A 15,772-nucleotide genomic window follows, 5' to 3' on the forward strand; every position below is an offset into this window, starting at 1 on the left:
TTAGCTGGAGCTGTGGAAGTGGATGAGCAGCTGCCTTCTGCTTAAAGCAAGTTGGAAAGTGTGAATACAAAGTTATTCAATGGCATTTTAATGAGGGTGGAAAACTCTGGCAGAACTGCGGTGATGACCGGCCAAATGGTACCTGTCACAATTTAATTTGTTCATAGTCCTTATGGATGAAGCCAGTTTGAAATGAAGTGGCTGGGTCTACCCAAAGCAAGTATTAGAATTCCCATAAAAATTCTTTCATGAGCAGATTTTTTTAAGGCTAGTCTGCATGATGGGGGCAGCAATGAACAACTGTGGGTAATAACATCCTCCTCAGTCAGCACAGCCAGATCTGTCTTTGGCCTTCTTACAATCTCAAGTACATACACTTCCAGGTCTCTGACAATGGTAGTAAAGAGTATGTGTGGCCACTTAAATTAACTGTGAAAAATTCTATATAGAGGATTTAGACTGTTTGCAAGTAAAATCATTTCAGTAATCAAACTTGGTATATTTAGGGTCTTTGACTCAAGTCTGGGAGTAAGATTTTTGATCATTTTGGGGAATATACCAAAATGTATAGTTCTGTTTTTCTTCTCATTTTGCACATTGATTTAAGCCTGGAATAATGCAAGAGAGCTCTGTAATTTAATGTATAAATATTCAGTGTGTGGGAAGGATCCAGCAACCAAACTATCAATGGGTTTAATGAATCCACTTAGGTTGGATTCAGTATTTTCAGGATAGTGGAATTAAAAAATAGCCTTATTTTTAATATATGTGAATTCTTTTTCCAGGTGGGAACACAACCCTTGGACTGCATGTTCAGTGTCCTGTGGAGGTGGTATTCAGAGGAGAAGTTTTGTGTGTGTAGAGGAGACCATTCACGGAGAGATACTGCAAGTGGAAGAATGGAAATGCATGTATGCCCCTAAGCCCAAAGTCATTCAAACCTGCAATCTGTTTGATTGTCCTAAATGGGTGGCAATGGAATGGTCTCAAGTGAGTTGAAAAGTAATTTGGACCTTTACTCTTGTTTAGTCTAGTCTTGTGTAGCCATGTATTTGTGAGCACAGGGCTATTAGGAAAAGATAGACCTTAAAACATAGTTCATAGTACTTACTAGAAATCTGTGCTAATTTGGTCTGATAATAAAAGTGTTAACATGTCTGTGTGGAGAAAATCCATATAGAATTATTTATACCTGTTGAATTCCTGCTTTACACAGAGGAGAAATTACACCTAGAGGTCAGACCCCTCGGCAATCAGGTCATTTGTGTCTCAGCTCTTGATAAATGTAGTATCTGACTGCATATAGTAGCTAAAGGCTTGTCTGTCTAGTGGCTGACATGTCTGTGGGGGTGATTTTCCAGCATTCTTACCTTTCATTATAGTAACAAAAACATAAAGCCAACTTATCTTGGCTGTGGTTATCTGATACAGTCAGGTAGCTCAGCCCTTCTACAATTCCTTAGTTCATCCAAATGACATCACTGACATATAGTGAGCTGCTGTTGCAGCACGTCTGACCCAGCTTTAACTGAAAATGACCACTCTGAGGGAGCATATTCTCAGTACATAACCCCCTCTGTTTCAGACTTTTGCCAATCAGATAAGATTTACAGAATCCTGAGAAGTCACTTGAGTTCCCAAAACTTAGACATTTTTTCCAGCATCAACCTTTTATTTATGCACCTAGCAATGCAGGGACCAATTCCTACGTGTCTGATACCTGATTGTGGAAAAACTTCAGTGAACACATCATCAGTACTTTTAACTTGCTTTTAAACAGTATTTGTAAATATAATGGAAAAGACAGAGCATGAGGGGGTTGCATTGTCTCCTGCAGTGCACAGTGACCTGTGGCCGAGGCCTGCGTTACCGAGTGGTGCTCTGCATTGACCACAGTGGGCAGCATGTTGGGGGCTGCAATCCACAACTGAAACTACACATAAAAGAGGAGTGCATCGTGCCAATACTGTGTTACAAGCCAAAAGGTAACTGGAATTTTGTCTGGGTCTGTTATTGTTTCACATTTTTGTTACGAGAATTAAAAGCCCCTGGTAACCGTTTTCAGAAATGCCAGAAGCTGGAATTTACTAGGACTTATTTCAGTCTTGGCAGAAACATGTATTTTAATTATTGGTGCTAGGGAAAGTGCCCTGCTGATATTTTTTGCTGATAATGTGTCTGGACTGTCATGAGGTGAACATGCTAAGTAAATCTATACAGCCTGGTCAAACTGGGAAAACCAGAATTAACAAGTTCAATATGGGAAGGAGTTGTTCAATAATACTTGAAATGGGAATGATGCTCCATGTGTATCACCTGGGATCTTGTTAGTTTGCATCTTGTGAAGTGTGTCAACATTCTCGGTGGGCCTCATCAGTTCATTAAGTTACGATCCAACTGGTCTGTAACAATGGTGTCAATTGACAAATATTCTCTGAAGACAAAAGAGTTGGTAAGGTATAAACCAGTAGGTGGGAAGGTGAGAAGAAAAAAACCAAGATGATGGCAAACTAGTATATCTTGTCCCTTGCTCATTTCTGTCCCTCTGGGCCCAGAAAATTCTAGTGGGTGTTGCTTGTGTTCTTTCAGTTTTTATTTGAAGGGCAGTATTTCAGACCTCACAACTCACCATAAAGATTTACATAGAAAAAGTGAAAACTACCTGGAGACAACCCTATGTTTCTCTTCAGGAGGTTTTCAGACCCTAGAGAATTATTGAAGCAGAGAATTATTCAGTGTTAAACAGTGACGTAGAAACTACCACTGAAATGTTAAGAACCACCTTCTAGGACTTTACTTAAGTTTGGAGGCACAGATCCTCGATTGGCTTAACAGAACTCTGAGAAAAAACATCACAGAAGTGTAGGGTGTATAGACAGAAAAAGAAACTAATGGTGTTGTTTAAGTTGCTTTCCAATTTTGGGAAAGCTGACTAACTCAGGAAAAAGGAACATTTCCTGTGAAAATTTTCTGCTGAAGCCAGTCTATCTGGACAGCAATGCACATTTGCTGTGCTCTGGCTTCTTTTTCAACTATAAACTTAAGTTCTGACAATAATCTGTTACACTGATTCATAAACTACAATCTACCAGAAACTGCCTGCACTTGAGGAAAGTGTAAAAGGAAGTAAAAGATTGAACAGGGATGGGTATTAGAACACTGGTGCCCTCTCAGTAAAAAGAGGTGTCAGAAAGGAGCTCAAACACAGTGAAGGAATTTTCTAGTGATTTGTTTTATTAACCTGCATAACTTTATTCAAAAGCATTAGATAAATAGGCAATATAATGTGTGGAGTTCTAGAGTGAATAATGCTGACATATACAAATTCATTTGACTTTGTAGGAATTACTTCATTCTTCTTTTTTTTTTCTTTTTTTTTTTTTCTTTTTTCCTCTACCAGAAAAAAGTCCTATTGAAGCAAAATTGCCATGGTTTAAACAGGCACATGAAATGGAAGAGACCACAACAGTCTCAGAAGAACCAACGTAAGTGCATTGTCTTTCACTGTGAATAAACATTTCCAGCATATTTTGATATTTTGTAGATCATCTGGGGTGTCTGTTGCTGTGCAGTTTTCTTTGACAGTTGGCCCTCGTTGGGAGATGAGTTGTGTTATTAGCTGTTCCTAGTTTTCCTTCTCAATAGCTTTGCTTCTGGAGCTCCTGTTCTGGACGACACGTCTACCCTGTCATAGTGTCCCTATAACATTCGAACAATGCACAGGGATCTTAATTAAGCCTAAGTAAGCCCTAATTAATGCATGTGGAAGCATTTCAGCAGATGTAAATTAAATAATTTCAGTTTAAGCCCAGTCATTGCTGTTACCTCAAGAATGTAGTGGTTTTATTAAAAATTGAGAGGTACTTTGTAGGGTTGCCAGGATTTCCTTGGGGGGTGAGACCAAGGCATAAAGAAAGTGAGAAAAACCTGCTGATCTCTGAGCTAAGCTGAATCTATGGGGCTAAGTTGTGATATTTTACATGTGTGTATGTGTGAAATAACATCTGGATTTTGTGAGTCCTCTTAAAAGCTGATGGGGGTAACCTTCACAACATTGAAGTCATGGGGATGAAAGCATGACTTAAATCCAGCGACACTTGTTCCTGTCCCTTTTATGTTAGGGCATCCACACAGTTGCTTATATCCCCTGCGTATTTTTCATGCATATATCTATCCAACATATTCAATATATACTATATAACTTTCAAGAAAGTAGTAACTTTCTATAAGGTTTTCAAGAGAGATTTTGGACAGTATTTTGTTGGACTTTGCCAAATTCTGCACTCATTTGTAGTAATGTTGGTTTAAAATACTTTAGATGAGCTTACTGAAGTTACTTTGGATTCATGTTACTCTGAGAGTGGAGTGTGCCCCATAATTTCTTATTTTTCTTCCTCCATCTAGCTATTCCTGATTTTTGGCACACATGCACCAACAGGTGTGATCATGAGTAATAAAATCTTTACACCTGCACTGACTCACAGAAGAAACCTCTTGCCAAACAGGTGTTTGCATAGTTATGGTAACTGTACTTTAAACGTTTCACTGCTCTAGCCTTTCAAGTCAAGTGTTACTTCACTGTCCAAATTGGTGGCCCTTAATACAGGCAGGGTAGTAGCAAAGGTATAAAAATAAACTCTGATTGTTGAAGGGGGTGATGCAATCAGATGTGCCTGTTGAATGTCAGCCTGTCAGAATGAAGGTGTATTTAACCACCTTTAAAGGAGGATCCAGCGTGAAAGGAAAACGACCTCTAGCATTACAAAATCATACTGGGGCAACTGTGGGCTAATGTGGCCTGTAGATTTTTAGGATCCTTCAGCAGCAGTCTGACAGAGCAAGCAGGGAAGACTGGCAGGGACTCAGTATCCTAGTTCAGAGTATATTTAGAATATAATAGAGCTGAGCTGGAAACTTTGTAATGGGTTCCCTTGTACCTTGTCCTCACAAAGAAAGCAGTTATTCATGCCTTCCTAGACATGACTGATGTATTCCACTGCAGCCTCACAGTGTGAGTGCAGCCATGAGTGTGAGTGCTCAGGGATGTCCTGTCACAGCTTTGTGGTTTTCAAGTTTCCTAGATTGTTTTTTCTTCTTCACTTTCTCTGGAGACCTAGATTTTCTTCAGCTTTCATTCATGATCCTCATCTTGTCCTGGGAATCTTCCCTTCACATTTTCCAGAAATGTCTTCACCTAAGTCTGAAAGGTTTCTCCAGCCACTTCTTGCTGATGGTTCTTCTGTGCCATCCTTCTCTACTGAGGTGTTGCTGAGGTGCTGTGCCAGTCTGGGTACTCTGGGCTCTCCTGGGACCCAGCTCTAATGCTGCAGCCATATTCCCCATTAGTTTCTTTTTACCATCTTCTGCTCAACCTGTTCTTACTTTACTCTTCCAAGTAAGCTGGCAGGTAAGGAGAAATGAGAAATAACTAATCCCTCACCTAATTCTTTTTCACAGATTGCCTGTTGGTCATCTAGACAGTGGTTTGCCACCAGAGCAATTCCTCAATCACAGAATCACAGAATCCTAGGGGTTGGAAAGGACCTAGAAAGATCATCTAGTCCAACCCCCCTGCCAGAGCAGGGTCACCTACAGTACAATAGATGCTTTAAATCTCATCTCCTAGCTGCTCCAGTCTTTTCCAGCTGGAGTGAGATTTTTGGGTCAGGGTTAAAGATTTTAAAAGAAACTGTAGCACTAGGTTGCTGCTTCTCCTAGAGCAAATTATAGCAAGATTTCCCTCTGGTTTGGATCTGTTTAACTGTGTTTTCTGTAATTTACTTGTGGCAGAGGAATAAGTCAAAGCCCACCTCTTCCTAGCAGGAGGTTTGTGATTTTCTTAATAAAATGCCATCACTTTTAGTTATTCTCTTGTCATCCAAACTTAAACCACAATATGAAATCTCAGCTTCTAGTCCATCCTTTTATTACAACTGTCTTCCTATGTTTTTGTGTGATATTTTACTTGATAATGAATAAGAGAATAAATGCAGCTGTGTTTTAGAAGCCACAAATGATGGATATGCCAGAAGTAGCCTGTGGAAGACAAATACTTCTGCTGCTGTGGTCTACCATGGCTGGTGTCCTGAATTTACACAGAGAGGAGAATGTTCAAAAGCTTCTCTTTTTTTTTATTATTAGCAAAATAAAAAATGAGTGCCCTTAAAGTGAGGCCAAGAAAAATGTAGGTCTGACCTTTTTAGTTTTGAATTGTGGAATGTGACGACAGTTGATACCAATCATTATTTTAAATGTTCTTCCCTTGAGCCTTCTTGGTTACAGTGGGGTTTGCAGAGAAGCTCCAGCAAAGTTTATGCATCTTTTTTGTTTAAATCATAAGTTAAAGAAATAGACACCTCGTCTGCCTTTCCCTGTCACGTCTTAGTACGAAATTAAAATGCTTTCAAAATCTAATATATTTTTTCAGCAACCTGAGCTGAAAAGTAATCACTAGGTCTGTGGAGTTGGACTCGCTGCATGTGAGATGCAAGATGTCTCACAAAGGTTCCTACTCATTGTATTGGAGAAATTTCCACAGAAATATCCATGTTGTGCATTTGGTGATAGAAGATTACATGTTTTTCACAGCTTCTTGTCTAAAAACAGGCAGGTGATTTTGCCCAACATTTTACACCCAAGACTGATAAAACCTGGCAGTGCAACTCTGCTTAGAGCAGGCAAGGCTGGTGCTTCAGGCAGGGTAGGGTGCCAGCATTATGGAAGTTCTGCCCCAGTAAGCAGCCAACATTTTAGATGCTTCTGCAAACTTTTATTCAGGCCCCTTGGCGCAGTAGGTTTGGACTGGAAATATCAGAACAGCAGCCTTTTTTTTTTTTTCAGGATTTAGGCATTTCCTGTCTTAACTGAAAGCAAGAACTGCAGGCATGAGAAAAATAAAAATATTGAGAGACACCATGTTTTCCAAGTCTCTAGAAAGCTGGGTAAGGCTGTGCTGAGTTAGGTTTTCAGTTCAGATTTTATTTGGTTGCAATGGGCTGTTCTGTCCCAGTTTTATCATTCATAATTTAGGTCACTCCCTCATTTTCCAGGTCATCCTACACTGGCTTTTTCAGTGTGCCAGGTCAATATACATTTCCATTAGCCTTAGACTGGCAATCCTGCAGCGTGGGCAGACTCTTCACTGCATCTGCAGTGTGCACATCATTTGCATTTGTGTAAATGATTATAGGAGCTTTTGATTTCTACATTGCACTGGAAAGAATGACTGTACAGAAAGACTGATTGTGAAGAGTTGTGCCTGCTAGGATTGGCGATTTTCCATTCTTTTCCTTTTTTAATCAGAAGGGGAGTCTCATCTACAAACTTAAATATCATAGAAAATTTTCAGTTTCCACCATCCTATCCATTCCATTGTAAGTACTAGGTGATTTGCAAGGTATCATAATACAAGTGCTCTGGTGCTTTTTAATCCTGACCTGAGACCACACTGAGCATATGCCCATCAAAAGCAGAGGGAAATGGCTTTAGGGAAGTATTGTGTCCAAAGCATTCTGACTGCCACAGAATAAAAATATAGCACTCCTGAGGTTGGTGGCATTTGCTTTAATGATCTGTCACAGGCTTTGGTTGTGCCTATGTTAAATTAAAAAAAAATAAAATTAAAACATCATCTGCCTGAACTCAAAATTCAGATACAGTGCTAACCTCTGGAACTCTCTCACTGCCAGTCAGTTCCTTGTTCTAATTCTAATTCTGTATTAGCAGTCTCCATTAGCTTCTCCTGGAAGTACTTACAGTGTGACTTTTTAGCATGGTCCTCCTTTGGAAAGTTGTATAATTTAGGATTTTGATAGCTAAATGCTCACATGACTAGTTTAGCCAATGCAAAGGCAGAATAAAAAGTATTTTGGGCATTATTTTCAATCTTGCACTTCACTGCAAAATGCCAGGCAGTAATACTCAACAGGAAAGCCTCAATTGTAATATAGGCTTGCTATAAGACAAAGAAGAAATGCCTAGAATTTTCTGAGTTTCTTTATAAATCAATTGGTTGCTGAATGAAAGGATTGCTGTGGTTCAAAATTTGCTTTCATTTCTACAGAATTTCAAAAGAATGCATCATACATTATCTGTGGAATGTCTTAATGCACTCAACTAGCAGCACACAAAACTAATTTCTGGTGATCTGCTCTCATACTTTTACAAAAAACCAGTTATTTGCTTTCAGACTATAGAGTTTTAGGTGTGGTCAGGCCATCAATGAACTCTTTAACTATAAATGTCCATACATTTTATTTTCCCAATTATGTACATAACTACAAGTGGACTTACACTTTTTTTTTCTTTTCTTTTTTTTTTTTTTTGCACAGGAGGAGAAGAAAGTTGTAGTTTTGTTAAGCCCTTGCACAATGGCCTTGGTCCAGTAAAGCACTTAAGCACAAACTTAACTCTGAACACATTATAGTCCTATTGACTTCAAAGGACTACTAATATGCTTAAAGTTAAGCACATGCTTAAGCATTTTGTTGCCATGGCCACCTTAGGTAGTTTGCATGGCCAAGGCTGTGAAATCTGATATTTTAGGGTTAAGCTGGTTTTAATCTGTTGGGGTAAGGGAAAGCCTTCCTTTGCAACTTCTCCTACAGATGGTCAGCTAGAATTTGTTATTGAAAGCGTCTGGACATTGACACCTAACAGCTGTGCCACTGGGCTCCTTGGGCTGTTGGGTGGCTCCAGTAAGGCATTTACTCAGATTTTATCACTGTAGGACAGAGCCATCCACCCTTTTGATAGTTCTGTCCCAAGAAAAATCAGTCTGCTCATCTACTGCAAAGGTAGTCAGACTTGTGAAGTGCTCAGCACTTGCAGTTTTCCTGCAAGAGGAGCTGGGGCTATTGTGCCCTTTATTAAAGTCTGTCAATGACCACTGAACTCTAACTAAAAATTTTGAGGCTCCATTCAAGGGAACTTTGAAGTGATGGGCTTTAACACCATTATGTATCTTCATTGTAGAGTTTTAAAGGTTTTTCATCAACATCTCATGGAAGAATAACCAGTTACCTTGTAACATTCCCTGGAAGTGGGAATAGTCTTTTCCACAGGAGACAGTCTGTCTTGGGGTCTAACTCACTTTTTGAGTCACTACCCCAAGGACTGAGCTAGATTATCCTTTTGAGTTACCCACTCATTTGTTTCCCTTTCTTCTATTTGATTTTTTGTCTGTATATATTGGCAAGAAGTTATTGGCTCAAGATGATAAACTGTTCACAGAATCAACCACACTGTGTTGACATTTTTCTATGCTCGCTGTGTATGCAGAGTGTAAATACTGATTTTTGTCTTACATGACTGTTCTTATATTTGTAAGGACAGCTGTCCTGCAGTAAAGAGAAAGGTAATTCTTAAAGATAAGGAGATAAATCTTTGAACCCTAATTTGAATTTTCCCTTCCAAATATGTTTCTAGCATTAGTCTAATCATATTGTCCTATCTCTCCCATTTGTGTTTTGATCATCAACTGAACTTGGACATAGGGAACAACTGCAACCTTTTGAAAAAATGTCCTTTGAAATTCTGATTTCTTATAAATCGTACTCTAGAGCCACTCAGGATTACTTTATTCATGAAATTCAGCCCCTTGGCTTTAGTCTTATTTTGAAAATTACTATCAGGTATTAACGACCCTCAAAGTCAGACAATGTGATAGACTAAAACTCCATGTTATTCAGTAAATTCATGATCTGCAATTTAAGATTTTGCAATAGTTGATCAGGAGCATAAATGCTTTCTAATAAAAATGATGAATTACTGACTGAGTTGGTTAGATCTCTTTATTGAAGTTGAGAGGCTTCTTACAAGATTAAATCTGCACAGCAGCTTGCGGGGGTGTGTATTTGAGATAGCTAGGTTTGAAAAGTGCTTTTCTTCTGCCTTGTTGCTGATTATTAGCATGACATAAGTTGTTGGCCCTTTTCAGATTTAAACAGACTGCAAATACACTTTTGGCATGTGTGTAAGTCTTTGTACCTGGGGAGCTATTTTATATCATATAGATATCTCTTTGTGGAGGTTTGGTTTTTTTTCTACTGAGGAGTTTGAGAAAAGACTTAGGTGATGTATTTTTCCCCAAAAAAGGATGCAGATTTCCCTCTTCCTCACGTTTCTTTCTCCTCTTTGCTCACTTTTTTTTTGTTGTTGTTGTTGTTTTTTGGTGGATTTTGAAAAATTATCTGGGATGGGGGGCAAAAGAAAGACTTAAGACACTTGGTTACACATTCTGTATCAAATAGTATTACGTGTTGTGTGCGTTGTGTATAAACATACATTCCTGTGTTTTAGCTATGTTTTAACTCTGCACCACACGCACAATTATATGGAATAAAATGGCAGTGTTTCTCCTGCACTGTGATTATTTGCAGGTTCATTCCTGAGCCCTGGTCTCCATGCAGTGCCACATGTGGCAGTGGCATCCAAGTGCGAGACGTGAAGTGCCGAATTCTTCTGGCGTTTACTCAGACCGAAGTTGAACTGCCTGAGGAGGAGTGTGAAGATGTGAAGCCACCAACAGAACGAGTCTGTCACCAGGCATCCTGTGACAGTGATCTGGTCCCCTATACACCAGAAATTTCACATGCTGAAGATGCCAGTGTGATTTACGACTGGGAATACATTGGTTTTACTCCATGTTCAGCCACATGTCTCGGAGGTACCTTTATTTATTTATCCTGAGTTGTAAGAGTGTGATATCGTTTGCCGTCGCTGGGCCTTCTGTTAGTGTTACCTTACATTAGCCATGTCGCTCTGTAGGAAAACATGCAGCTTGAAGCTTTTTTCTAGGTTACTCATAGAGTGTTTCAAACTACTTTGTTTCCTTTATAACCTGTGTTCAAACACCGCCCTTATTTGGTTAAATACTGTACAAGAAGTTCCGCAACTTGCTTTAGTCTTGCTACAAGAGTCGCAGCTGCCACGCAGTGGGTGATACCAGCATGTTTAGTGAATCAGTAATGGGCATGTTCAGATGACCTTTATTTTCCTAGGAACAAGAAGTGTTTTGTTGGAGTTAAAATTTCCACGTTAATTAATTCTTTATATTCCAAAATGCTGCCATTTTTTGCAGTACAGTAGGGATACAAAGTTGTAATTAGGGAGACTTGCTTTCGGTCTGACTGGTATGAAGATCAAACAAGAGTTTGTTTAGGTTTTGGTACAGCATATCACTCTATAGGAACTCTGTGCCATACATCTGTCTGCAAGTAGTTAGGCACATTCCTTTTTGGATGTAATCGAATCTCCCTGTCGTCCTAAGTACATGTTACTAGACAAGGTTGCTTGTGTTGCTACTACATACTGTACTTTGGGACTGAGCATAAGTGAGTTATGAAGTGTTAAGTGGAGGCAGCGGAATTGTGAACACACCTATATATGACAGGACCGATGACATCAGTGGGAAGTGAAGACAGTTGTACCATAGAAGAAATAAAAACATGTAGAAAAGGGGAGAACAGAAACAATTGGAAGCAGAGAGCCAGTCTAGAGCTCACAGAAAGCAGCCTCCTTTGTACTATTCACCAGTTCAAACCCTGAAGACAGAAGTTGGGAGGGATGAGCTAGAATGCTATCGACAGGATGGTAAGTGACTGATAAGTGCCTCCTTTATCATTTATTGCTGCTTTTTACTGATGGAGCTGATCCACAGGAATTGGCTCCTGTGATCATGAAAGCTGGTGTACCCCATTCCCTCCACTACCTTCTGTGGGCATTTTGGCAAGGTAAAAGAGGCTCTAGTCCATGTACGTACATATAAAACTGTGATGGTAGTGACAACTGTTGTGACTGAGTGTCTCTGTTTCTTCATTTCAATGAGGGAATAATTTTCAGAAATAAGGAAATTGAACTCTAAAGCAGAAACAAGTCTTTCATTGCTACTGAATTTGTCCTTCTCTTTTTCATATCTTCACTGATTTTTGTAACGTACAATCATTTCATTGCTATCTTAAGTTCACTTCGTTACTGCTTTTTAGCCAATATCTTTGTCAGAGGTGTTCTCAGACTCAAAAGTTGGGAATTTTGTGAACATCAGAGATATTGAGGCTGAAATTATCGCTAGACTTTGCCTGCTATTGCACATGTGCATGCTTGCACTGCCTGCACCTTCACACGAGTTTGTCCATGCAAAGCCATTCACATAAAACTTGCACTTGGTGTACAAGCTGATGGCAGTTCAAGGAGCCTGTACCAAAGACAGTAGTTTCATTTCCTGGCACAAAGGAACTGCACAATGACTGATGAGGAAAATCCCATGTTCAGGTTAATTTTGTTCCTGATGGAGGAGAGTGTGAATTCTCTTGCTGGGTTTTGGCCCTTTACTGTATATGTGAGGTTGCCTTGCCGAGAACAGTGCAGTAGGTGTTCATAGTAATCTAACCATTGGTTTGATACACCCTGAAATGGTCCATTAAAAGAAGTTTGAAGGAAAATATCTGGTTGTATTCTTGAGACTTCTGTGGTATCACTGGTATTACGTCTAGACATTTTTCTTATGTGATGCTCCAGGGAAATGTGGAAAGTTGTCGGAGTATTTTATCAATGAACAGCTTCAGAAGTCCCTGAACTGTTATGCTAATTAGGTAGCAGTGATTTTTTTCCTTCTATCAGTTCTGGTTGTCTTGCTGCCTTGGCAAAGACTTTCAAACAGACCAAAAATTACCTGCCGATAGTTTTAAGGGAACCAGACATCTCTTCTGTTTCCAGCTTACTGTAATGTACTATAATGATCTCACTGTCTACTGTTTTTCCATTGTGTAGTTCAAAGGAGCTGATCCATTTCTGCTAAGTTTTATGTTCAAAACTCATTTCAATTAGATGAACTCTTTTGTTATAGAAATAAATATTGTCTGAGTTTGGAATATCCCAGTGTGATGTAAATTATATTAGGTACTTTTGCTCTAGTATGTATGTATCTAGCAGTGGCTATTAAAATAAATTCCTGTGGATTTCTGTATCCTCAGAACTCCCTGCCCCCTTTTCTTAGTTCTCGACTCTCTCTGAATGAGGGGAAAGTCTGCAGGGTCTAAGTAGGCTGGAAGCTTTATAGACACTATTTGAGCAAGGACTGAATCTGTTTCAGTGCTTGTCACTTGCACCTTTTTTGAAATCCTCACACATACTAGACTTCTAATTCCAACTCTCCTCAGGTCACTCTCCAAAAACAGACAAAAAATGCAGATAGAAACATTGTTTTTGAGATACTGGAATTACAAAGATAGGGCAAACTGCAGGGTGTTACCAAACATCATCATTACTTTCCAGTTCATCATACTCAGAATGTTTGACAGAATTAGTAACACAAGTCCTGGGTCATTTTGTGTGCTTTCTGCACCACATCTGTGTGGCTTGCCATGCAACATGTTGAGTGTCATGAAACTTGTTGCTTTTGAGGACTGCTATGTTGTTTTATGCCTCTTAGCATAATTAATACTTCTTTCATCAGTCTTTCCATGAGTGCAAATGAAAGTTGTCCAGGCCAGTTTGTCATGATGCAAATGTCACCTTTGACATCCATAGGAAACTGTAACCGTCCTTAAAACTAAAGATCTATTTTGTCTTCAGTGCCTGCAGAAATCCAGTGATGAAAATAAGCCAACTGTGTGCTCGGGCATTTCAGGATTTTCCCTCATTGTCCCAGAATGCTTGTATTTTTCTTTCAGTTTGAAGAGTTTGGCCCTGATGCAAGAGCCCCCAGCATAAGTTCGATTTTCATAATATTGTCAGGAAGTAGCAATAGTTATGAGAATAAAGAGTATGCCTGAGGAGAAAAAATGTTTTTCTTGTAATCTATAGTATTTCTTTAGTGTTGTCAATCATTTAATTACTCTATGATATTTTAAAGGGATGTTTTTCATTAAAAACATAACAAAACTAAACTAAACTAAAAATTTTCTGGGTCCCTGTTTAAAAGTACCTTTACTTGCAAGGGCAAATTTTGGTAGATCAATGTAATTATTATTATTTATATTCCATATGCTTCAAAATTACAATTCAGGCCCATTAAAGTTATTACATTGGCTTAAAAATAATGAGATTAAACAATAAATACATACACTCTTCCTGTTGTTTCCTCTATAATCTGTGGCTTTGGAAGCTTTAGGTGCAGTCAAGTTGTGTTATTAGGCTTTTGTCTGCATCATAAAGCTAAAAGTTTGCCATTTTATTTATAAGAAACCTGAGATTTTTAGAAAATTAATGGATTCTAGCCAAAGTTAAGGGCTCTTCAGAAAAACAATGCCTGTCCTGGTACTTATAAAGTTGAGAGCATTTGCAATAGTGCTGTAGTGATGTAGGCAATTTGATAACTGGTTACTCCTATCACTAGTTTCATTAACTGCAGACATTAAATTTTTTACAGGAGTATAAATAACACTGCCAGTTTCAATAGATTTACAGAGGCTCAAGCATATGTAGAACTTGGCATTTCTTCTGAGTTATTTTCAGCTGATAGAACATACTTTTAAGCAGTCACCAAACTGAGACTAACTGATGGAAATAAGTGACTGTCTTTCCTCTTCCAGGTGTAGAGAATAGATCCAATCTCTTACCATTTGTACAGCGACTTCCCACCCCCATCTTTTCTGAACTACAAGAAAATAAAACAGAGACAGAAACAAAAAGTCTGGGCTTTTTTCAGGCATTCTGATCTTTTAACACAGTTTCATACACTGTGTATTTCATTGCTCAGAAAAGCTTGTAAAAGAATGTAAATGTATGTGGTTTGAATGCTGGGTTAAAATAGAAAATATTCTGTTTCACTGAATAGTAGGATAATTACTACAATAGTGCATCAGATTACTGTAAAAATACTTAACGCTCCCTGCTGCATACATAATGTTTTAGTTAAATATCTACTACGTTTATATTTTAAGCCAAGAAAGTTGTACATACAAAACTTTGCTTGTTTGAATAATAGATTTTTCCATTTTTCAAACGACATAGATTGAGAAATTTATCAGTGATTGAAGTTCCCAACTAATGAAAAATTATAATTTGGGGTGAGAAATCTGATTAATTGTGAAGACACTTCGACAGTAAAGCTCAAGCAAATGCTGCATTAATTAAGTGTAGCTATTTATTGAACAGAGTTATCAAACTGGGAACCAAGGAACAGGAAGGGAGTTTGTTGGTCTGTTTGTAACCACTCATCAATCTCTGTTCTGTTCTCGTAGCATCAAAACAAGGTGCCATCTTTATTTTAATAAGGTGCCTGTGAGGAAGAATCACCACTGCACTTTGTGCCCTGTAGTTACGTCAAATGAGAGATACACCACATATCGATACTTTCTTCAGGTAACATAATTAAATCTAGGCAGGTGGTTCTGCAAGGCAGATGTGGTTTCATGAACCTTCAGGTGGCAAGTTGCAGTCAGAAGCCATTGCCTGGTATGCCATGCCTTTTGTTCATGTCCCTGGTCAATTTAGTTTTTATAACTCTGAGATTAAAAATTCCCATGGGATTATTACTGATGTAGGGGGTCTGGAAGGAACCTCGTTTCATTCCCCTCCTTTGTGTAAATGATGAAGAAGATACTATGTAACTCAGCCTGTTCCAGAGCAGCACCACCTCTGAGTGTGGTTTTCCCATAAGATCACAGGGAGGTCTGTGGAACTGAAGGTTGGTACCATAGGGTAGATTTTGACCTAAAATAGAGACTCTGTGGGTGCTTAATATGTACTTGATTACTTGTCTGGTGATGTCATTCTTCTGCTGCTACAATGCAATTTCTAAATCTTTATTTCTCTCCTGTAGACAGTCAGA

At 38.8% G+C, this 15,772-nt stretch overlaps 1 protein-coding gene across 1 annotated transcript in view; it reads left to right on the plus strand.

Moving 5' to 3' along the window:
* ADAMTSL3 (ADAMTS like 3) overlaps positions 1–15,772 on the plus strand; it is a 177,208-nt gene that overhangs the window by 123,665 nt on the left and 37,771 nt on the right. The window contains 4 exon segments of the mRNA XM_051628117.1: positions 786–990; positions 1,838–1,985; positions 3,401–3,485; positions 10,380–10,666. Of these exon segments, the coding sequence (XP_051484077.1) occupies positions 786–990; positions 1,838–1,985; positions 3,401–3,485; positions 10,380–10,666 (725 nt within the window).

The sequence above is a fragment of the Apus apus genome, chromosome 10 (assembly GCF_020740795.1).
Source record: "Apus apus isolate bApuApu2 chromosome 10, bApuApu2.pri.cur, whole genome shotgun sequence".
NCBI classification, from domain to species: domain Eukaryota; kingdom Metazoa; phylum Chordata; class Aves; order Apodiformes; family Apodidae; genus Apus; species Apus apus.